The sequence below is a fragment of the Brachycentrus maculatus genome, unplaced genomic scaffold (genome assembly GCF_059751285.1).
Source record: "Brachycentrus maculatus isolate JH-2025_06_01 unplaced genomic scaffold, ASM5975128v1 h1tg000326l, whole genome shotgun sequence".
NCBI lineage: Eukaryota > Metazoa > Arthropoda > Insecta > Trichoptera > Brachycentridae > Brachycentrus > Brachycentrus maculatus.
In genome coordinates, this window is record NW_028281075.1 from 935,812 (window position 1) to 959,974 (window position 24,163).

General features: G+C 30.3%; 2 protein-coding genes across 3 annotated transcripts; one reads left to right on the top strand and one right to left on the bottom strand.

Annotated features, from left to right (window-relative positions):
• Positions 1-397: 397 nt before the first annotated feature.
• Positions 398-5,600, bottom strand: LOC148304203 (solute carrier family 41 member 1-like). The gene has a single exon (XM_088268675.1). It carries the CDS (start codon positions 5,102-5,104, stop codon positions 3,785-3,787), a length of 1,320 nt encoding a protein of 439 aa, XP_088124801.1. The 5' UTR covers positions 5,105-5,600; the 3' UTR covers positions 398-3,784.
• A 2,403-nt stretch (positions 5,601-8,003) lies between these two features.
• On the top strand, positions 8,004-23,381 carry Pgant5 (polypeptide N-acetylgalactosaminyltransferase 5). Of its 2 annotated transcripts, none has more exons than XM_088268502.1 (13): positions 8,004-8,080; positions 8,396-8,738; positions 10,024-10,228; positions 12,208-12,337; positions 12,587-12,753; positions 12,837-13,001; positions 13,452-13,605; positions 14,308-14,485; positions 15,861-16,041; positions 20,373-20,512; positions 21,058-21,291; positions 22,022-22,221; positions 22,978-23,381. In XM_088268502.1, the coding sequence occupies exons 2-12, from the start codon at positions 8,586-8,588 to the stop codon at positions 22,196-22,198; spliced, it is 1,884 nt and encodes a 627-aa protein (XP_088124628.1). In that variant the 5' UTR covers positions 8,004-8,080; positions 8,396-8,585; the 3' UTR covers positions 22,199-22,221; positions 22,978-23,381. The 2 variants fall into 2 exon arrangements, with proteins under 2 accessions (XP_088124628.1, XP_088124629.1); XM_088268503.1 differs by lacking the exon at positions 15,861-16,041 and adding an exon at positions 18,204-18,384.
• The last annotated feature ends 782 nt before the right edge of the window (positions 23,382-24,163 follow it).

Consider the following 24,163-nt stretch of genomic DNA (forward strand, 5'->3'; position numbering starts at 1 on the left):
TTTCACGCTTTGGTTTATCGATGAGGATGCCAGTTTCTTTCACTTTTTTCACAAGATAACGAACATACGGAGCTGACGGTGCTTCTCTTCTTCCAAAAACCGTACGCAATTTTCGCACACATTCTGCAACATTACCATGATTTTCAAAGTAATGTCGCAATATTTCCCAGCGTTGTTCAAGCGTATACACATAACCATATTCGCTCAGCGGAAGGATAAAACTAATTATCTGTCAAATCAGACATGAGCTAAGTGTTACCATTCACGAAATAAGCACTAGTTGAAAAAAAAAACTTTAGATGGCGGACCCTTATATATATATATATATATATATATATATATATATATATATATATATATATATATATATATATATATATATATATATATATATATATATATACATATAATAGCGCTCATATGTTGTCCAATACTCAGAGCACAAACCAAATATATATTTTTTTTTTATGGCAACAATGCCAATTGTGTATGTATAGTTCACAAATAAATTAATGCAGAAATGGCATTTTGTTGAGTATATACAGTCTTCTGAACTGAAGATCATATTTTCATATAATAACCACCAAAGCCTCCATTCCAGAGGCTTGTCTGTATGTGGGGGAGGAAAGTATGAAATACTAAGTATATAATAATCAAGAAATAAAAGTAAAAAAATTCCGAAATTTCCAATGCATTAGAATCTTAAAACTATCTTTTTGTACTGAGTGAATTTCCCCTTAACTAAGATGACATTATTTACATATGTAGTAAGTAGATCAATATTAATAAAAATTATTCAATTAACTGAGAAAACAATCATTCAGATCAGGAAAGATATCATACTAAAAGTATATACAATAAAAATTATTACTAATAATTTTAGAGTAAGCAAATACTTTAATAAGTAAGTACTTTCACATAAAAAATTTATGCATATTATAAATGAGAGAGGAAAAAAAATACATGAGCAATAAAATAATACATTTGCTGGTATACATACAGTTCACCACTACCAAATGTAATGGTGAACCTCTGATTACAACATACAGCACCAAAACAAAAGACAATATTAATATTTTTTCCACTCCCAAATAAACTACATGGTACTTGAGCAATAATGTTTGGTGTTGGTTGCAATTGTTACTGATTTATAATAGAACCGAGACATTATTCAAAACAAATACATTTAGAAAAAATAAGTTCATTAATGATTTATTAAAAAATAAAATATACCTTTGTGAACTTTTCATTACGAATGTTATCTCAGGAAATACCCAATATCATTAATAAAAGGTACCTACTATATTAGTAAACCTGTATGTTTAACAAATGTTCAAAGTTCAGATATTACGAATAGAACATGTTATTTTGATATAATTAACCTAGAGGTCGCTGTCCTTTATTTGTTTATGACGAGATACAGTGTATATTACGTAGATACACTATCGCATTCACAATTATGAAAATTATTATATAATGAAGTTTAACTACTATTATCTGTGTAAAAATTGTAAAATTACATGTTTAAATTATATCGCTGGTTAAATGCCAAAGGGCCACAACGCAAAAAAAAATTATCTCTTTATTCCAAAAATGGTATCTATGATTCTAGCGTTAGAAATATCCATTTTGTTTAGAATCATGGGTGTCTTTTTCGAATATGAAAATGTTGACAATATAGATACCATTTTTGGAATAGAGTTTAATTATTTTTTTTGCGTTGTGGTCCTTTGGCATTTAACCAGTGATATATACATGTAACGTGTTCACAATAGATACATATCATATAAGTCCTAATTATATACTTTTGAAACTGGACACCTTGGCAAATCAACAGGTGCAACCTTATAAATCAATAATTATTGCCCGAGTTCTTATTGATGAATGGAGAAATAATCCAACCATATAATTAGTATTTGAAGCACTACTATGATTTAACTAAAAAAACAACTTTCTTTAAAGTCACTCTATAAATGTATGTATCTAAGTTAATACTGTCCAGTTTCAAGCCGTACAGCATCTTCCTCAATATTAATTAATAACCAATTTAGGAAAAATTATTATTAGACAACTTACATGCTCTTTATATATTATTCTAAAAGATTTTCCTATGCAGCTAGAATATGATAATTATTGTAAATAATTAATCCCAGTAACTAATTCGGCAGTCACTTAGTGGTAAAATCTATCCATTTTTAATTTAAGTTTTACTTTTACATTTAGAAAATGATGCGGGATGCATCGAAACACGTGTCACAGTAGATTTTAAGAAATACTGGTATTTACTAAGTAAAGTAACATTATCGTTATTATTAGTATTTTAAAACCAGTCAAAATTACAATTAAGTTATAATAAGATACATAAGTATATAGTGATCTAAAAGAAAGATATTTTGAAAGTTATAATATGGATGTAATCCTTTTAAAAAAAACCTCCAGTACGAAAGCTAAACGCGTTAACCACTACACAGAGAAGGACAAAAATATACACAGTGGGGAATAAAATATCGACATATTTGTTTTAAATAGTCAAAATTAATTTTAAAACTTTTACATTTTTTTCTACGATTTTTTTTCAACGATTCGACAAACAAGCGATAAAATACAAAAAAAATAACATTTGTATTTTACAACAATTACAATATAAAATACCTACTTATATAGATTTTTAAGTATAATAATCTTATATATTGCTTTTAAACAATTTAAAAAGACATAAAATTTGTATAGTTTATAAAACATGATAAATATATGTTTGCTTCTTACAAAACCAAAGGTGATTATTAATTTTATGTATATACATTTTTTTATATACATGCAGTACACATTTCATATTATTAATTCGCAAAACATTTTAAAATTTATCCATTTTGGCTGGCAGCCACTTCCTATGAAAACAATTACATTTTCTGATAAAATGTAAAATATGTTATGATAGGTACTTATTTTATTTAGTAACATAAATTTTAGAAGAACATTTTAAAAACTTCCATATATTTTTTAATTAAATTACATAGTAGTATTATAAATAAGTTGTGGCTTGAGAGTGGAAATGGTTATAAATAATTATGCTTCTCGAAAAGGAGACCTGATAATACAAGGAAACCATGTCCACCGCCCAGGTGCCAATTTTAGGTTTTGAACTCCTAATAAGAAAAAATAATTGGATATGGCATCCTATCATTTTAAGACCTAGATTTGCTACCTCAGTATTTTTATTGTTAATTTTTACAAATAACCTAAAAGTACTCTTTTGACTATATGAATCAGTACGGCACCGTAATTTACCAAAAATATGGCCAAAGTTAAAAATATTAGTACAGGCTGACATTTGCCTAAGAAATACCATTACAAATCTATAAGGCACAAATCACTTTAATGTATTCTGTACTCCGCAAGAGAAAAATATGAATTTTCAAAATTCAACACACTTCGCAATAGACTAGGAACAAAAGTTTTTGGTTTTAAGTAAATAAACTGGCAATATTTTAAAACAAATCACATTATAAATATTTACTTTTGTAATTTTTGCATACTTATGCTATATTTGGATAAGTATTATCAAATTCAATATTTTTTTTAAGTAAATAGTTTTTTCTTTATTTTTAAATTACATTTTAACAATGGTCTCAACACAATGAAAAAGGTTTTTTTCAAAGAAATATTACTTAAATGCTTCAAAGTAATCACATTGACACACCACAGGGGCTTTTTTTTATATTCTTAATTTTATATTGCAATTTAAAAACAATTGACACATAAACTGATTTGAATGAAGTGTTTATTAATCTCCAAGATCACTGTCTTTATCTCCGATAACATACAAAAGTTGAAATGCCAAACCTAAAAATGCAGTTCCTAGAAGGTCTCCGAGAGCTGTGAGGTAAGGAATAGCAGAATTATCGGGATCTATTCCCCACTTCCACATCCAGATAACCAAATAGTGGCCTATAGTGAGTAACAACAGTACTTGAGTGATAGCTGCGCACATGTAAACCACAATGAAGATGGGAGTCAAAGAAGTGTGTCCCGCTTGCAGGTAACTGATGGTGTATGTAAATATTAAGTGTCCGGGCACGACCATCAACAGAAGTAACTTGGAGGTTTTGCCCAGAACAGGACCCACCACTCCTCCCGTGTGAAGACACGTGGACAGGCGGGAGGCATGCACGGCAGCCATATTCCCCCCGACTCCGTTGATTACCAGCTGAAACACCGCAATGCCCTTATAACTGGAAACCGTGTAGTCCAGGATCAGACCTCCCACGCTGCTGATTACCATAGCGGATATCACGGGAGACCATCCTTCCTCCAGAACCTGCTTGGTAAAGGTATTCTTAGATGCTGCGTACCCGCATACCGGAACGATGATAGCTCCGGCCACAATAATCATACCCGGCAACACGATGTTATTTCCCAACGACCTGTACAGTAACGATGCGATCCAGGCGAGAGTTGTCAAATCTCCCAAACTCGCAGCGATCGGGGTGGCAACGTTATCGGGATTGATATTCATCTTCTTAGACAAAATTATGACTAGTATCATAATGCAGCCGAGAACGAAGCTGGCCAGCGAGGCGGTGAGCACGCTCGAAGCGCACAGGAGCATGGCGTGGTGAACGTCGAATTCTCCTTCGGGCACCCAACCCATCACCACAGCAGCCATGGCCGCGAGGAATCCAACGAGAACTCCTTGGCACTGAATCAAACACAGGTTCCCTATGACGAGAGGCGCCATGCTGGTATCCAAGTGGCCCATGTGAGCGTGTGTGGACAGACGCGACGCCAAGGTCATCTCCAAATTCCCCTTCAGCCCCAACAGAGCGGGAACGAGAATATAAACCTCCGACACCTGTATAAATACGGGCCAATGTTGCACTCTGTCCAAGAGTAAACTTGCAGCCACCATCCCGAATCCCGCCAACAAAAATGGGATAAACATTTGAACCGCCACGATCCACCAGTTTTCACCCTCTTGAAGATCGCGACCTTTCATGTTACTAATTAATAAATGCTCTCTGTCAGTATCCGAAGAATCCGAATCACATTTCTTTTCGTTATCTTGAGGCATTTTGTAATTATTGTGGCTTTTCAATCTATGCATATTTTTAAAAAATCTTTACACTCATTCACTTTGTATTAAAAACACTAACAGAACAAAAACTAATGTACTTTCCACGATTATCGAGTGTTAACCGGTATAAAAATAACAGCGCTACCTCAAAACTATAAATAGTCAAACACGAGAGTCACAATTTTATTTTATCTTCAAAATGAAGAAAGCGAAATCATTATAATCCATCAACTGAAAAAACTTAACAAAATGTTCACAAATCGTTTAAGATTCATGTAGACTAGATTTTTTTTAATAAACATAAATATTTCTAGATATATATTTTTAAATATTATATCCACTCGATACTAATATATTTGTATTCAATCGAATCCGAATGATAGTATTTTACATAAAACATAAAAATAAACCTAATACAATAGTCATACCGAATATTCATTAGCGTTCTTCAAAACTACGGACCGACTGACTAACTGACAAATCCACGAAACGTCACAATGTTTAATGTTGACAAGTGGTCCTACAGCTGACTAACCATAGACAAACTGTAAATGCACATAGAAATTAATCATTTAATATCGGTCTGCGTTCAGTATCATTAATTTATTAATTGATCTCTAGTAGCTACCTAGCCACCGATATCACATTTTTATAAATAAAAATAAAAAGTGATTTGGCAATCCAAAATTCAAAAAATTTTATGATGTTCTTTTAGTTTTAGTTATTCAGATAAGTTTGTGGCACTGTATTTATATAAGAAAGAAAAAGAGATTCTCGCACTACTACCTCTGCAATTAGTATCGACATACATTTATGTTCTCAATTGAGCTTCGTGTTTTCGTGGAATTAGTGTGCTTCATTTTAAAATGGAGTTCGTTCAATTTATCACTTAATGTCGAGTGAATCATATAATTTATAGATTGTAGATAGAAGAAACTCCGTACTCATAATAATTCCGTTAATGTTAACAAAAACACTATAAAAACATATTTTTTGGACTAACTTAACGTGTTGTATTTCCTCCAATGACGTTCGTCTGCCATTACAGGGACTTTCAACTTTTTTTTTTAATTACCTAACGTCCAAGTGACTCTGAAATCTAGCTACGGCTTATGCAACACCGTTTATCATGTCCCTACTCAGGCTTCAACTTTATAAGTTTTATAGCCTATGCCTACTTGCCTACTTGTGAGTGGATTTACTCTTTATGTTTAAAGTTACTATAATTTCATGTAATTCATGAGTGAAAATCCTAGGCAAAAACACTCGCAGGACTTTCAACTACAGGTACTATGTAGCTTTTATTCCAAAATCATGTGCGACTGTGACTAACCCATATAACATGAATATGATTTTGACCGTGAATATATACGTGCATATTCAATGACCAAGAATTTTAAATAAAAACAGGTTGACATTTTCCAATGAATACTCAAATTAGCTGTTGATGACCCTTGCAATGGTAGGTGAAACATTGAAAGTGAGAAATATTTTCACGGTAGGTTTGGTATAACCTTATTTGTGTTTGCTCTCTTTCTCTCTCTACACACACACACACACATTTATATATATATATATATATATATATATATATATATATATATATATATATATATATATATATATATAAATATATATATACATATATATTTATATATATATATATATATATATATATATATATATATATATATATATATATATATATATATATATATATATATATATATATATATATATATATATATATATATATATATATATATATATATATATATATATATATATATATATATATATATATATATATATATATATATATATATATATATATATATATATATATATATATATATATATATATATATATATATATATTTATATATATATATATATAAATATTTATATATATATATATATATATATATATATATATAAATATTTATATATATATATATATATATATATATATATATACATATATATATAAATATATATATATATATATTTATATATATATATATATATATATATATATATATATATATATATATATATACATATATATATATAAATATATATATATATATATATATATATATATATATATATATATATATATATATATATATATAAATGTATTTATATTTATATATATATTTATATATATATATATATATATAAATATTTATATATATTTATATATATATATATATATATATATATATATATATATATATATATATATATATATATATATATATATATATATATATATATATATATATATAATATATATATATATATATATATATATATATATATATATTATATATATATATATATATATATATATATATATATATATATATATAAATATATATATATATATATAAATATATATATATATATATATATATATACATATATATATATATATATATATATATATATATATATATATATATATATATATATATATATATATACAAATGTATTTACATAACTATAATTAGTGTCGGATTGTGGTCCTGTGGTTTGTGACTCTCAAGTTAAAGTTTCTCGGTTCGAACCCACTCTACTACAATTTAATACCTATTTCTAATAATGAGCCGCTCAGGCTCACAAGAATAGTATGAATTATTTTTGTAAATAATAAAAACAAAAATATTTCTCTTTTTAAAACAAAAAATAATAGCACTGGTTCAAGCAGAAACGAGCAAAATTTCCTGATTGTACTCTGCCTTTTTTATTAATTGATAAAGTACCTACACGTCAACAAATTTATTAGCGGTCAGCAACATTTAGCTACTAGTAGCTTTTTCTTGGCCTTCACGATGAGTTGTCAGACAAAGATAGAGTATGTGATTTGTAATAAGCACAAAGAGTGAAGCACTAGTAACAAATGAGAAAGTTTTCCAACATACCCGTTTGACGTATGAATTTTGCTTCGATGGCTGCTTTTGCGGGAGGTGCGTTCGTTCGACGTGTTATAAATTAATACAGGTGAATGCAAATTTTATTTCTGAATCGCTATTATGCATTTATACAGTTTGCATAGTATCAAATAATATTTTCGTTTAGTGTGCTTCAGTTTAATTCAGAGTTTAGTTCAGAGTGACGCTGAATACTGGTCCTACCTGGCCCATTAAACCTGTATTATGATCATAAATATCTTATTCTGAATTTGAATTCACTTATTTAGCATCATAAAATCGATTATAAAAGTACCGCGATAATTCATTTAAAATTTTAAGCTTGTGTGTATCCAGATTAATTAACCACTGTTTATTATTTTTCTCACTCAGAATCTTGTTTTAGGTGGACTTCAGTTTTTTTTTTAAATCCGCGTAGTCTTTACAATTAAGATGACTTCGTTGCGGTAACATTGTATCGGATATAGTTTACGAATTACTTAGTTTCTGGTTTGCTAGTAGTGTTGTAATTGATACAAGTTTTTCATGACAGTTAGTAGTAGAACAGTGTCGACCTTACCGCTTACGAAATAACCATGTTTCGAAGTAAAATCAGAATCCATACGTGCCGCATCATCCTCCTCACATCTCTAGTGTGGCTGATGATAGATGTAGTTCTCCTGATGTTCTATGCAGACTGTCTCGGCTCCTGGGATTGTGGGAAGAAGCCGGGGGAATATGATGCCATGGTAAGTTTATATATATATTTCCAGATTAAATATCATATTTATAATTTTCTATTTGATATACGTAGTTGCATCTTTGTTGCTATTCATATTTTGCAAATAATGGCTAACTTGTTGAATCCATTTGACGGCTTTGTAACCATCAAACCTTCTCAAAAAAAAATTCTTAGCTTTTGGAATAAATCTGTTGCATATATATTCGAGGTTTGATTAATATGTTCCCCCTGACCTATTTTGGAGTGGATGAGAAAAAGTTTGGGAAGTTAGCGAAGTAAGGCAACAGCATTTTTCAGTGTTTCTGTTATTTCTTAAAATTGGCTAAATAATGGGAAATATAAAATCATTATTCTGCGAGTTTCAACTGCTTAAAAATATAGGTTGGGGTTTATGTAAGTATGAATATGATAGATGTTGGTATACCTATTGTAGAAATATGCAAGCAGTATTTAATATGCTCCAATTACATTGTCGACAATAAGACATAATAAGAACGGCTCATAATATCTAATACAATACTCCATAAATTTAAGCTAACTGTTGATTCAGAAAATAAGTTTTGTTTTCTCCTTATGTATCTATGATGATTTTACCTGCCTACATTAAGTAATGTCATTTTTAATCAATTGAATTTTTAAATTGGCTGTTTCCCATGGTACACGTGTGGTTTTCACATTTCGACTCTTGTTGCTTAACTATTAATTGTCTGTTGCAAGATGGATTTCAAAAGCTAATGTTTATACACTTCTATAAATATGAGTCACACTTGATCTGAGTGTTGTCAAAAATAATTACTTCAACACCTCCAAGGAGGGTTCTCATTTATCAATTTAGTTTTAAAGTGTTTAAAAATTTAAAAAAAAAGTAAAGGTGCATGTCCACTTTGTTTACCAACAATTAGTTCTTTGCAATTGCTCCTTGTGGATACATTCATGCTTTCTAAGCGTGCAATGGTTCGGGCTCCATCGACAGCGATTCACTTCAATCTGGTCTGACGGCAAACATTGTCAGGTTTTTTGAGAACTCAAAAGGATGTACGTTGCGGGTGTACGTTTCTGCAGTTGTTGCAACTGATAAACAGATCCTTAGCTTAGTAGCCTAATCCTTAGCTTAATTCCCATTTCATTTCTTATAAATAAATAAAAAACGATTGTGGATTTTAAAATTTTGATTGTTATGAACAACAACAAAAAAAACTTATCAGTGTTATTTTTTTTATTCCATCAGCAATGATTTTTGTTGTTTTTATTTGTGAAGAGATTAAGTTTTCTTGTTGGAATTCGCTTTCCAGGTCCAGGCTAGTCACTTGAAGTCCGGAGATGACCACAAGTACAACAGTAATGGGAAACGGGATTCACTGGAACACGGCAAGAAGTATAATGAACACAGTGAAGAGGGAGCCATTTATCATATGGGATTCTATCCTCCCTCCCGACTGAAGAGGTGGGATCCGGCACCCGTAGTCACCGAGCACGCCGGCTCCGCGGGAGAAATGGGTTTTTATTTCTTTTTATTATGACTAAAAAGTAAGCGTAGAATTTCTCTAAAGTGAGAATGTTAGAAACTAAGATAACTACTTTTAATGACAAAGTATATTTATGTATTAATTTTAAATCAAACACAGTTTTTTTGAGTCTACTGAGTTGTATTTTATTAACAAAAACACATAAAAAATTAATATTGTGACAATTGTTTCGCCTTGTTAGGGCACTATCAGACGAATGAACGAAGACATTCGTTTGATAATGCCCTAACAAGGCCAAATAATTGTCAGAATATTAATTTTTTATGTGTTTTTTGTTAATAAAATACAACTTAGTAGACTCAAAAATCTGTGTTTGATTTAAAATTAATACAAAAATTATAATGGAGTTCTACAAATCAAACGCCAAATCAATAAATAAACACAAAGTATACCTTACTTTTATTAGTCTAGTATTTATAAATAGTAATATTTTGGGATTGCACCGTGTAAATATTTATTCTCCTACCAGTATGTCAAAAAACTATTGTAGTATCCTTTATTTTCACTCGTCTCAAATGTTGAAAACTTGATAACTTATTTTTTAGTATTTATATAAGTTCCATAAATCATTTTCTTATTTGTTGTGTGTGTATGGGAAATGGTGTTATTCATAGTAACAGGTGGGCTCTTCTGTAAAGTAAACATACATGCATTATTATAATGTTCTTTCAACTGTTCATCATTATAAAAGATATTATGAAATTTCTTAATATGTATAGTGTTATATTTTATTGTTGCAAATTCACATACATTCCGATACTGGCTAGCTAGTATTGATTAGTATGTCCCTTGTTTTTTTCTGGTTATTTTTTTATGTGAATCTGATGTAAAGCATATGGCTTACAACCGATTCACATGATTATAAAATACATCCATAACTCAGTAGTTTGATATATTTTTATGATCAGACAATAATTACATATCATGAAAAAAGTTTCTTTTTTAATATTGAGATGCAATTTTTCCATGCAACACTAATTTAGCTTCTCATCATGCAACATGGATTGTAGTGACACACTTAACTAGTTGAAGATTTCAGTTAGTGATATGGATAATGCTTATTCTCTTAGGTGATTATCTGTATTTAAATACATACAGTGGTAAAATCAATGCTAAATTAATGACCCATTACATATTCATGATCTACATACAGTTCCTCACCACAATATGTATTATGTTAATTGGGAATATCGCTGACTGCTTCAACAAATGTGCTATGTTTCATGCAACTTTACTCCTAGTGTCTCCAAATCTTTTGTTATATTAAAATAGCTTATCTTATTGTATGTTTATACAATTATTATATCTGCAAAGTGACTGGTGTGAATTTAGTTACGTTCAGACTAAAAGTTACCATACACTTTTTGCCTTGGCAATGTATCACCATCGCCTCAAATCCTATATTTTTTTGTATACTCACTCGAATAATTAATATGGAGTTCCATACAGCGGTACGCACTTATTAGTACCATATCATCAACACCTCTGCTTAAAAAACTGAATGACTCGAGTTGAGGTAATGGTGATATATTGCCGAGTAAATAAGTGTAAAATAACCTCAATGTTCAATAGAATTTCCCCGTGATATTTTTATTATATTTGCAAATTAGAAGTATATATTTTTTTTAATATTATTTATAAGATAGTAACACTATAATATTTATTTTTAAAAACAAATTGAAAAGGCATATGCACAGTTTTGCATATGAAGTATTTTGCTTTGTTTTATTACACTTTAGTATTTTTAAACAAAAACAGTACTTTAATATACATATAAAACTTATCAAAACGCTAAAATAGCTGAAAAAAACTAGATACTGAAAACTAGATACTCATAAATTAAGAAAATGGTGTTAAGAAAAAATTAATTTAATTAAACTTAATTACTTTTCATATTGTATACTATAAAGATGAAGTGTAAAATTTCTTCATTGTTGTGTCTATTTATAGGGAAAGCCGTAAAAATACCTCCTGAAAAAGAAGCCCTTATGAAAGAAAAGTTTAAGGAAAACCAGTTCAATTTAATGGCTAGTGACATGATCTCTCTGAATAGATCCCTCGTAGATGTTAGAATGGATGGGTAAGCTGAAAATAATTTCAAACATTTTATTTTAGCCTTTTAATGTTGAGAAGCATCCATGCTAATATTTGTTGTGCCGATAATTTAAAAAAAAAAAAATGATTGAGTTAAATTTTTTGTAAAGATATCTTCATTACAAGTCCATAAGACAAGGTCCACAGAAAATGTGTTTTTTTTCACTTTATTATGTCAATATACTTTACAAGTTTTTTTTTAATATATTAATTTGTGTATTTTTTTATCTCATAGGTGTAAAAGTAAGAGCTATCCCAAGCTTTTACCTACTACTAGTATAGTGATAGTTTTCCATAATGAGGCGTGGACTACTCTGCTGAGAACAGTCTGGAGTGTCATAAACCGATCGCCGAGACCTTTGCTTAAGGAAATCATTTTAGTTGACGATTCTAGTGAAAAGGGTGAGTTTATCGGAAAGTAGAAAGCGGTTTATCCATACATATTTTAAAGATAATTTTGTTAATTGTCATTTTCTCCATCACAGACCATTTAGGTAGACAGCTGGAAGATTATGTCAACACCCTTCCTGTTCCCACCTATGTGTACAGAACGGAGGTTCGTTCTGGACTTATTCGAGCTCGTTTACTTGGAGCCAAACATGTTACTGGAGACGTTATCACATTTTTAGATGCTCATTGCGAATGCACAGGTAAAAATACATCATAACCCAGATTAGAATACACAATGATACAGATGATAAATATGTAATATTTTTTCATCTATGAATTGCTTAATGTTTTCCATTTACATTAATTTAGGCTCATTCATCAAGAATCGGAAGGATTCTGAGAATTTTGTACATATTAATGAACTTCTTTTACTGAATGTATTTTAAAACTTAATAATTTTTTGATAACGTAACATAATAGAATCATTATTGAAAAAAATGCTGAATAATATCATTTCAGTTATAATGAATGAATTTAGTTTACGCAATGAACCTATTGTGCCATATTTCTGTGTATTTGTAGGAAACAAAATAACATCAGCATTTTTAAAGAAAAAATGTAAATACTAGTTGAATGAATTTGTAACCTTTATAAATATTTTTAATATCTAAAATCATCTTACTGAATGTGTTTTGAATTGTTTATTTTAGAGGGATGGCTGGAACCATTACTGGCTCGTATAGTGGAAGATCGCACAACAGTCGTGTGTCCTATTATTGATGTCATATCCGATGAGTCATTTGAGTACATTACCGCATCAGATATGACATGGGGTGGATTCAACTGGAAATTAAACTTCAGATGGTAATCTTTTACTCGAGTTAGTTATCGGAGTCTGCAATTATTCATTCTTTCAGCATTTCTCTTATTGAGTTACAAGATTGTTGGTTTGCTACTTCCTCCTCCTCAATCAACAAGCTCACCTCCATAATTTATTGCTGTGAAACACGATGCAACTGCATAAGCTCTTTGGTGGTCAGCTCTTGACTATGTTCTTTCTCACATTCCTATACACAGGACCAACCTGCCGATAGTTATGCCTGTAGGAAGAGCTACCGCTATGTTGAACAATATCTTATTGTATATTGATCTGTTCCATGTGTCTGAAGGAGTTTTCCGAAGCGGTATTCTTCTACACTTTAGCAATAGTTCTTGCATATCTTCGATTTTAATGGATTTTAATTTATGCGCTTTAAATTTTTTAGTTTGTAATGTATATATTAGCTGTAAATAAATAAATTGAAAGAGAAATTGAATTGAAATAAAGCTCTTCAATATTGTTTTTATCCACTTCGAATCCCGGCGCGAAAGTCCCGGCAATCAAGTGAATGACGTGAAAAAAGGACTTGCCCTTTCTATGTAACTTGTTATGCGAATCATCGCTCGTTAAGGGGGCATTTTTTCTGATTTTTTTTTCTGAGAGGTGCTCGTTATGAGAAGTTCCATTGTATATTGCTACACCCTGTGGCCTCATTACTAGGATGCACTAAAATATGACACAATCAGGTACCGAGTGCCGGATCGTGAGATGGCCCGGCGGAAGGGAGACCGCACGGCCCCGCTGCGCTCCCCTACGATGGCCGGCGGCCTGTTTGCCATAGACAGAGATTTCTTCTACAAGATCGGATCATATGACCAAGGCATGGACATCTGGGGAGGAGAAAATCTGGAGATGAGCTTTAGGGTAACACTTTCGCATTGGCTTTATTTTATCATACATCATTTCTTTCCAAAAACAAACCTTACAACAAGCAAAAATTCTAGTGTTTTGAATTTTGTCAAGATTTTTAAAATAATGAATTTAAGCCGCTGGAAAAATATCATAGGTGTAAATAAATTTATTATATTAAAACAAAAATGCTTTACTTGTAGGGAGAATTGAAACGTCGTGTCAATTTAGCTCTCAATCACACTTTTGACTTATAGGTTTTGACTAGGGTTGTTGAAATCATATTTTAGTATAATTTTTTACTAATTTTATATATAATGACATAGTTGAGTCAGTCATCATATACAAACTGTATATGCAACCAAATTATTAAACCCTATTTTTTTTATTGTCATTTGTTTTAAATAGCTTATTCAAAACAATATTGCGCTCAATTAGGAACTTGTTGCGCATATCCTAATTTCTTTTGTTAATGAGTATAAATAGACTTGTTACAAATGTTGTAGAAAAATTCATTTAATTTTTCCTTCCATTCTTGGCTGGCTTTCACAAATATAATAATTGTGAAACGACTCACTCTTGGTAGTTTAATCTTATTGATTTCATTAATTTTATATATATTTTTTATTTATTTTGAACAATGTTATCACATTTGTTAATCTAAATTTTTTACGTTGTTGTTAGTAAAGGCACTTTGATCTACTTTGGTGTACATTTGCATAATCTGAATTATAATGCCATTCTAGTGTAATGTTTTACAGAATTATGTATATAAAATACATTAACAAGTTATGTTTTGAAAGATTCTGACTTTAAAGAATTTTCCAACGGGGTGAGTGAAATGGGAACAAGCGGTGGCATTAAAGACAACTATTTTCATATTATGGTATTATCAGGTTTTTTTTTTATCAAAAAAAGTTTTAAAAAATCAAAAAACAATCAAGACTCCTTTTCTGGAAATTAAAATCAGAAATATTGAGGATTAAATTCTATTAATTTAAATTCTAGCCAATACACTAAGTTACACCAATTAAACCACTAGTCTCATCTACTGGTTGACTTGCGATCTGTAGGCTATGTACTGTACATTTGCTGCAGAGTTTGCAGTCTCTGTTCCAAATGGATGATGAAGTGGATTTTTTAACACTTGTTTCAACAGCATTGGTACCACCTTACTGAAAACATGCATCATAATATTACAATATGTCACGAACTTACTAAAATACCATTTTTAAATAAGCAAATTTTGCTAGTGAAAAGATTTTTCAGATTTGTATAAATGCAAAGAGAATGTAATATATTCCTTAATATGTGAATTGTGTCAAATCTGATATTACTTCTGAGAGATAATAGGTTATTTGTGGTAACTGTGACATGTTGATGGCAATAGGTTTGGCAGTGCGGTGGTATTCTGGAAATTATCCCGTGCTCGCACGTGGGCCACGTGTTTAGGGACAAGTCTCCGTACACGTTCCCCGGCGGCGTGAGCCGCATCGTCCTGCACAACGCCGCCCGCGTGGCCGAAGTTTGGATGGACGAATGGAGGGATTTCTATTACGCCATGAACCCAGGTTGGCCAATAGCACTGTGTGGGATATAGCCAAACTAAACACTACCATCCTAACAATACCGAATTCAATTTACTAACATGTTGGAACTTCTCCGAAGAAGTTTCTATGATTAACAAACAGTTTAAAATTATTTAATGGTATTTCATTTCCTTCATGCCTTTTGTTAGTCATTTTTGTTTTCAATATCATTTTTTAATAAATATTCATTTTTTTACAATGTCAGTTTGGAATGTTTTATTATCGAGTTGATATCTTTTTTTTTTTAATTCATGATAATTTACAATATACACAGTATGTTCAATTTCTATTTTCTGGCCTACTTTTTTTGTCTTTTATTTATTGATGTGTTTTTTTTTTATTTCTTTGCTTTCTCTACTTTCTGTATGAATATTTTAACTACATTTCTCCCTTTTTAAGTAATAAATGATGGTGCATGTTTACTTGGAACAAACTCTTTCTTTGACTATATAAAAATATGTTTTCTTCTTTTAAGTGCTTTATAAATATATATGTATTCTAAAGCTCAAAATGTAGAATTACTATCTTAGTACATATATGAAAAAGTAATTATGTATTTGTTTATCCTAAATATATTTATTATTATGCATTTTATAGTATACATACTTAAATTAATCTTTTTCTGCTCTTCCATTATTTGCTTTTTTTACTGACTCCATTCCAAACATATTATTTCATCCATTAAAATTATCATTTGTAATCAACTGATTAAAATAGATTTATTTGAGATTTTGTGGTGTAAACCTTAGTGGGTGTTCATGGCATAATAGAAATAACATTTAACAACCATCCGGAGAAACTAAACAAGTGACTGAATGCTTTATTTAGCTGCAGTGGAGTACCAGTATTCATTTGCGTTATCTTATACATGTGCACCTTGTTTGGCTAACTTTTCGTAATCATCCACATAACACTTCATTCCTAATTTTATTGTGTTTGCAGGTAAACCCTATACTTATAATTAATCCTTTATAACATCAATATATTTTTATATCGGCTTGATAAAACATTTTAACTCTAATCATAAAGATATATTGATGATTACTCACTTCCAAAACAGTGACATTAAAACAGTAACATCGAAACTTGGGATAGATAACTGATAATATAAGACTCTATGTACTTTTATTACTCATATTAATTCCGGAAGATATTTCAAAAGTCATCCTCTTAACTACGGGTGTTTATTATTTTCATTGCTGATTTTTCACTCCGCTTGAAATAGTCTGCCGTTTTCGGATGAATTTATTTTCATATTTATTTTAAAAATTGAACAAAATATACAACATCAAGTACATATAAACTTTTTAAATGGACATGACAGTTCATAAACTTAAAATATTTTTCCTTTTTTTTAATCAGCTCTTAACGCATCTGCATCTCAAGTGGTAACATATATTTGCCAGCTACTTGTATTATTAAAATTAATTGATTATATTTTAACTTCTATTTTAGGGTAAAATTCATTTCACTCACTAATAGTGTTGATTATATCTAGCGACACTAACAAACTCCATGATATTAACCCCAAATGAAGGTATGAGGATGATAACCACATACACACCATCCACCAAGGTCATTTTTCTATTTAAAAAATATTAATCTGCATGGACAAAGGAAATGTGTTTATATTATATCAATGCTGGAAAGCATTTTTGCTGCAGTAATAATTAGTAAATAATAAGTTAATATAAACCACTTAATGTGGATAATTTACACAATAAACTAATTAGGTGAAATAACACTTCTTATCATTCATTGTTCACTTTGTATGATACCACTTAAAAATACTACTTCGTGACTTAGTCATAAAGTAGTGTTTTTAAGTGGTATTACACAAAGTGAACGATGAATGATAAGTAGAGTGTTATATTACCATACCTCAAAGTTAAAATGCTTTTAATATACAAAATAAATTTGGTGAAGCTTGTTGTTTACACCAACATTGCTTTTCAGCTATGTTTATTGAATTATGACTAAGTAAGACTCTTATGTAAATTACAAATAACAATCATACGGAATACCCTCGGGTGTGTGGTGGGTTCACGCGGTTATTATTCTCGTACATTAAAAGGAGAAAGCTAGTGGGGAAATTGAGATGCTGTGAGAATACCTGTGTCATGTGGCATGCTAACTCGGTGTAGGTGTGGATGTGCGGGGGTATTCTGGAGATCGTGCCGTGCTCGCACGTGGGACACGTTTTCAGAAAGTCCACCCCCTATTCCTTCCCCGGGGGCACGAGCCGTATTGTGAATCACAACAATGCACGCCTCGCTGAAGTCTGGCTTGACTCGTGGAAGAATTTCTACTACAGCATAAACCCAGGTTTTTTCACTAATATTCTAACGGATTCATATGTCAGCTGCAATAATCCAAATGCGCATTTTTATTGTTTATTTCCATTGAATTTTTTACTTTTTAATCAGAGATTTTAATGTAAAAATGCGATTTAAAAAAAAACTGCCGTTTTGTTATTGCACCTGGCTATACACTTCATTTATATTTTGATTGAGGGTACAAATATGTCTAAAATATAGCTGTAAAATATATAAAGGTACAACCTGATTTAGTCGAAGCTGGGATATTTTAAATTCATATATCCCTCACTCCTTTCAAGAACGTCATAAATAAAAAAAACTTGATTTTTCAGGAGAACGTTTTTAAAGATTAAAAATATAATACAATGTATCAAAAATAAATATCAAGCCACTTATTGAACTTTTTACTGTGCAACAGATCTTTTTACGTAAAACCTGATGGTTTTTTCTCCATTTGAAAAATATTTAGTTGATTTAAAAAAATTATTAAACAATACCTTTTTCCTTAAAATGCAAAAACAACACTGCCCTGTAGCGGTTAAATATTAAGTTTAAAATATGCCTCTTTTGCTGGGATATAGTACATTTTCTGGGCATTTTGAAAACATGCACAACTGAAAATTTACGATTTTTTATTTATGACGTTCTTGAAAGGAGTGAGCGATATGTTACTGTTTTTACCTAAAGTCACCATGAACTATCTCATTTTTTCATCAAAAAAGCTTTACCTCAATAATTGGAGAAAAATTTTGTGTTTTTATTTATTAAATTTTATATTTGTTCCAGTTACTTTAATTTATCTTCAATGTGATCATTGTTACCTATAAAAATATAATTTTTTTAAAACTCAATAAATAAATCATTTCTCATTGCTGGACTGAAGTATAATAACAATATTCATTTATTGTCTAAGTATAAATGTTTTGATTTCTTCCTTTTTGTTATAGAAAGTATTATCTGGTTGCCTTATTTAACTCCTGCTTTCTATCTATATGTTAAATAATAAATGTCTGACAGCGGGCAGATTTTTACATTTAGTGATTCTAAAAGTTATTTTGTTTTCTGATGTTATTTTGTTTTTTGTGCCAATCAAAATATGAATGTCGAGCTAATTTTATCTATCATTTTAACAATGTATCAATAAAAACTACCAATTTAATCACACCATTATTATATATAACATGTAATAATACATCATAATATTCATGTGAAGTATTTAAATTGTATTAACAGCTCCATGTTATACTAACATATTGAATTTTTTTCCAATAATTTATTCATTTATTTTTAAAACAGCTAGTACACCTTTTAGTAACCAAAAACATTTTTCCTTTTTTCTATGATTTAATTATTTTTTTTAGAATTGTCTAAATATTAATTCACTTAAATCATTGTAATTATTAATATTCAATATACGTAGTTGATATTGAAAACAATAGACAGCTAATCGTCAACTTTATTACATTAATCTTTTTTTTTGTTAAAAATTGTTAGTTACATATATGAATTTCTTTAATTAATTTTGGTAAGAAGTAGTTTTGTCACCTAAAAAATAGATACTGCTGGTCTAATAGCATTTCACGTAGATAACTAATACTATTTATGATTATAATGTGGAAAAATAGTAAGCTACTTATTAAATAATTTATTACTAGGTGTTGATTGTATGGTGTTCATGATTAATATCGAGTATTTGCGACCTTTGTAAGATATTGTGCGGATCGCATAATATCACCTTTAATATTTTTTGCATACTTTGATGGTTTTAGTTTAGACTAACTGGGTAGAAGAATCATGCACCTAAAATATTTTTGCTTATAATTTTAAAGAACGCATTAAAATTTCATCCCCTTTCATATAAATTTTTTCTACTGAATTTTGTATTCCAATATATTAAAACTTTTCAACTTTTAAATGATGTATTTTGAATTGTTTGTAATATTTGTAGAGACCTTAAAGTGTGTAAATTTCATATTAATATTTCTTTTTAAATAGGGGCTCGATTGGTACCGCTAGGAAATATAACTGAAAGACAGGAACTGAGAAAGAATCTCAAATGTAAAAGCTTCCGTTGGTACTTGGAGAATGTTTATCCAGAAAGTCAAATGCCCCTGGATTATTACTATTTGGGAGATGTAAGTATCGATTTAATTTTTTGAAAAGCATAAAGGCTCTACATACTAATTTTACAATATTGTATTTCGCTAATGAAGATGATAGCGCTTCCTAAACATTTTTTTTCTTAAACCCAATTAAAAAATTGGATATTTAAATCAATGTGAAACATGTATGTTAAACAAAAATGCCCGAAAATATTAACAAAAGTCATTGAGAGCTTTTATATGTATAAATAATAAGACTTAATCTCTGAATGCATTAGAGCTGACTTTAGTCATTCCAGATACTTGATTACCTCTTGACACGTGTTGCAGTAGCCACGTGGCAATGAAAATGTATTCTTTACATCATCACCTGATCAATGAACTAAACTAACTTCCTCAACTATTTGACATATTGAATGCCAATAGGATTTTTGTAAAATATTAAAAATGTTACAAAAGTTTTGAAATAATTTTATGGCGAATTATTGAGAAGAAGATTGTTTGTAATATAGGTAAAGCTGGACGAATTTTTGAGTAAATTAATAGAAATGGTATTGATCAATTTTCTTCATTCTCAGATCCGGAACTCCGAGACCCAGTACTGCCTGGACACGATGGGGCACAAGTCAGGAGAGAACCTGGGAATGGCGTTCTGCCACGAGCTGGGCGGGAACCAAGTGTTTGCCTACACTAAGCGGCAGCAGATCATGTCCGATGACAACTGCTTGGATTCGGCGCATCCTCGTGGGCCAGTCCGCCTGGTGCGGTGCCACGGGATGGCCGGTAACCAGGCATGGGTGTACGATTCGCAGGTAACTAAAATCAATTACCTTATTTTCAACCAACCTTACTCGAACAAAAATAGTTTAACCATTTACACTCGAATGGAGACAATATGGTTGACATGGTAAATTCCCAAGTAAATCGGTTGGCCACTATACGTTGCCACTATGTACCGTTATGTTGTTTGAATAATAAAAGGTTGGGATACGTACTAACGCAGGTACAATTCTGTCCCGCCAGTTGCTCAATTTTGCTAATATTTGGGTGTGTTCCTGTTGTAAAAAAAGTTTAAAAAGTAAGCTGTAAAGTCTCGAGTGCAAAGGGTTGAAGGCTTGTGAATTTGAAAATGAAAGTGCTAAAATCCAGAAAATATTTCATATTAGCTTTTTTTTCAAATCAGTTTTTATTATAAACAAAATAATGTTTCGGAAGTGGCTTGTGTTTTTTGTTTACAAATTAATATAGAACATCTGTTTTTTTCAATACAGGATTTTTTTAACATCACCGCACATCATTTTGTATGTGAAAAAAAGTAGAAGTATATTTTTTCCCATGTTTTAATTTGAAATATTTTTAGTGTTGGTCTTTTCCATTCGTAATTAACGAGGTCTTCCTCTTTATTTAGGACTATGTCCTGTCATTCTCCGGTCCGCTCCTGGGAGGTGGAAGACCAGCTATCTCTCCATCGTTTAGGTGGTCTTCCTGGGGGTCTGTTACCTCTTGTCTTATTATTTTTTTTATAAGTTTATATTTTTCCAGAGCAAAACCATAAAACATACAAACACGGGGGCATGTCTGCAGCGGGCGGAGCCGGAGCAACCTGCCATACCGGTCCTGCGGCCGTGCACGGGCAGTGCGGGGCAGCAGTGGCTCATGGACACCAAGTTCAAGTGGCAGGCGGATGGGCCTGCGCCACAAAACGCCCACGCCAGCTAGTCGCCGCCCAGCCCCAGCCATATGTGAGTCTTCTTCCCTTTCTATCATTACTAAAAAGTACCTGATTTTCATGCAAAAAGTCATTTGAAACAACCCCTATTTCAAATTTTTGTAATTAAATAAAAACAGTAATCTAAAAATATATTAAAAATCTTTTTACACCGTTTTATATTTGATTATTTCTGAGCTTTTTTTGAAATGTATTATAGCTGTGTTTGTATTAACTGCCCTGCCTATACGAATGTATGTGATACATTAGCTATATTATTGCCCGAACGCAACAAACCATATACCATACGTTCAGGTGTAAAAAAGTATACCCGCAACCGTAGGAACGTTTGTGATATATCAAATTATTCCTACTTGCGCTACGCATATGAATACGTCATACGGCGTGTTTAGTATTTCGAGGTCAATATATTTAGCTAACTCATTGCAGAATATGTCGAGTTTATGTTGATTGCATTCAATGCAAAATATATTTGTAAAAATAATCAATTTCATAAATAAATATGAAAATTTCTGGCGATATCTTATATTGAGAAACAAAAGACATGAAAAATATATCTTTTATTTTTTTTTCTACCAGTGACCGGGTTCATCGTTAACGACATCCAGTCAGATGATGTCAGTAATGACGAAACCCGGTCAAATAAAATAAATGTGGATAAAACTACAGGTGTTTTTTTTACAATATATATATATTGGCGGAAGATAACCATCAACTTGGGTAGAAACAATTTAAACATTGTCTTATTTTAAATTACTTATTTTTGCAGTGGTGCCGTGCGTCAAGTCTCAAGTCTTCCTTCTGCTGGAGAGATGATATGGGGAGAAATATCCTTAACATGTACTTTTATCCTATTACGTAATAAATCATATTTAAAAGACTTTCTTCCATACATACATATTAATCACACTATATTGTATAAATTCAGGTCAGACTTACTATTGGACATGCTTTCTGCCCTTTACTAAGTCATTTTTATTTTGTATTTCATTTTTTTATATGTGAAATGTATATATACAAAGTAAAAATATTTATAAATACTAACTGTCATTTTATGCCGATTTTAAATGAATCCTTTGTACATATTTCCTATAATAAATTGTAATATAGATGGTTGGAAAGGGAGAACTCCCTTAAGTATAAATAAATCTTCCTTTTTTTACTTTTATCTCTTATTTGCATCTTGTTTTTTTTTTTACAATTATCATCTTACTTGTAAATAAATCAGTCAAGTGTGACGTATGCCTCAAGTATTAAAACATTTTTTTATAATGTACATTCCAATAGTAAAATTTATTATTATAATAATTAATTTGCTTTTAGAATTTTATCAAAAAACCACTTAAAAAAAATACATATGAGCCGGTTGCAGTTGTATAACAAATTCTGTGATAGTTATTTTTATTTACAATATTTTACGAAAACATTTAAAGGAAAAATTGATTTTGAGATATTCTGATCAATTTTACCGTATCATTCAGCAACAGTTTTATAACCGGCTCTTATAATATCTCTTTGTCATATCTTTATTCATTGAATATCTTGTAATGATTTTAATTCAAACTTCCAAACGATAGTTTTTGCATCCATTATGCTGCAATAATGGATAGTAAATTAGGTACAAGATTGAGATGTGTAAATATTGTGTTATAAAATTGACGTTGACATCTATAATTCAACATACATATGTAATTAGATATAGAATCTGCTTTTGATTGTTTTATTTTATTAGGACTGATCCTATATTTTGTACTCAAATAAAAAACTAACCATGAAAGTACTTCATGACAATGGCAATAATTGAGTAGGCGTTTTCCTTCTATGTTTTATCTACAGTCTAGTAAAACCTCACTTTACGAACAATTCTACATTTTGTTTCACTAACCAGTATGAAGTCATTAGCTCTACTCATAGTATTTCTTCGAAGATACCCATGTATTTATGTGTAATTATTG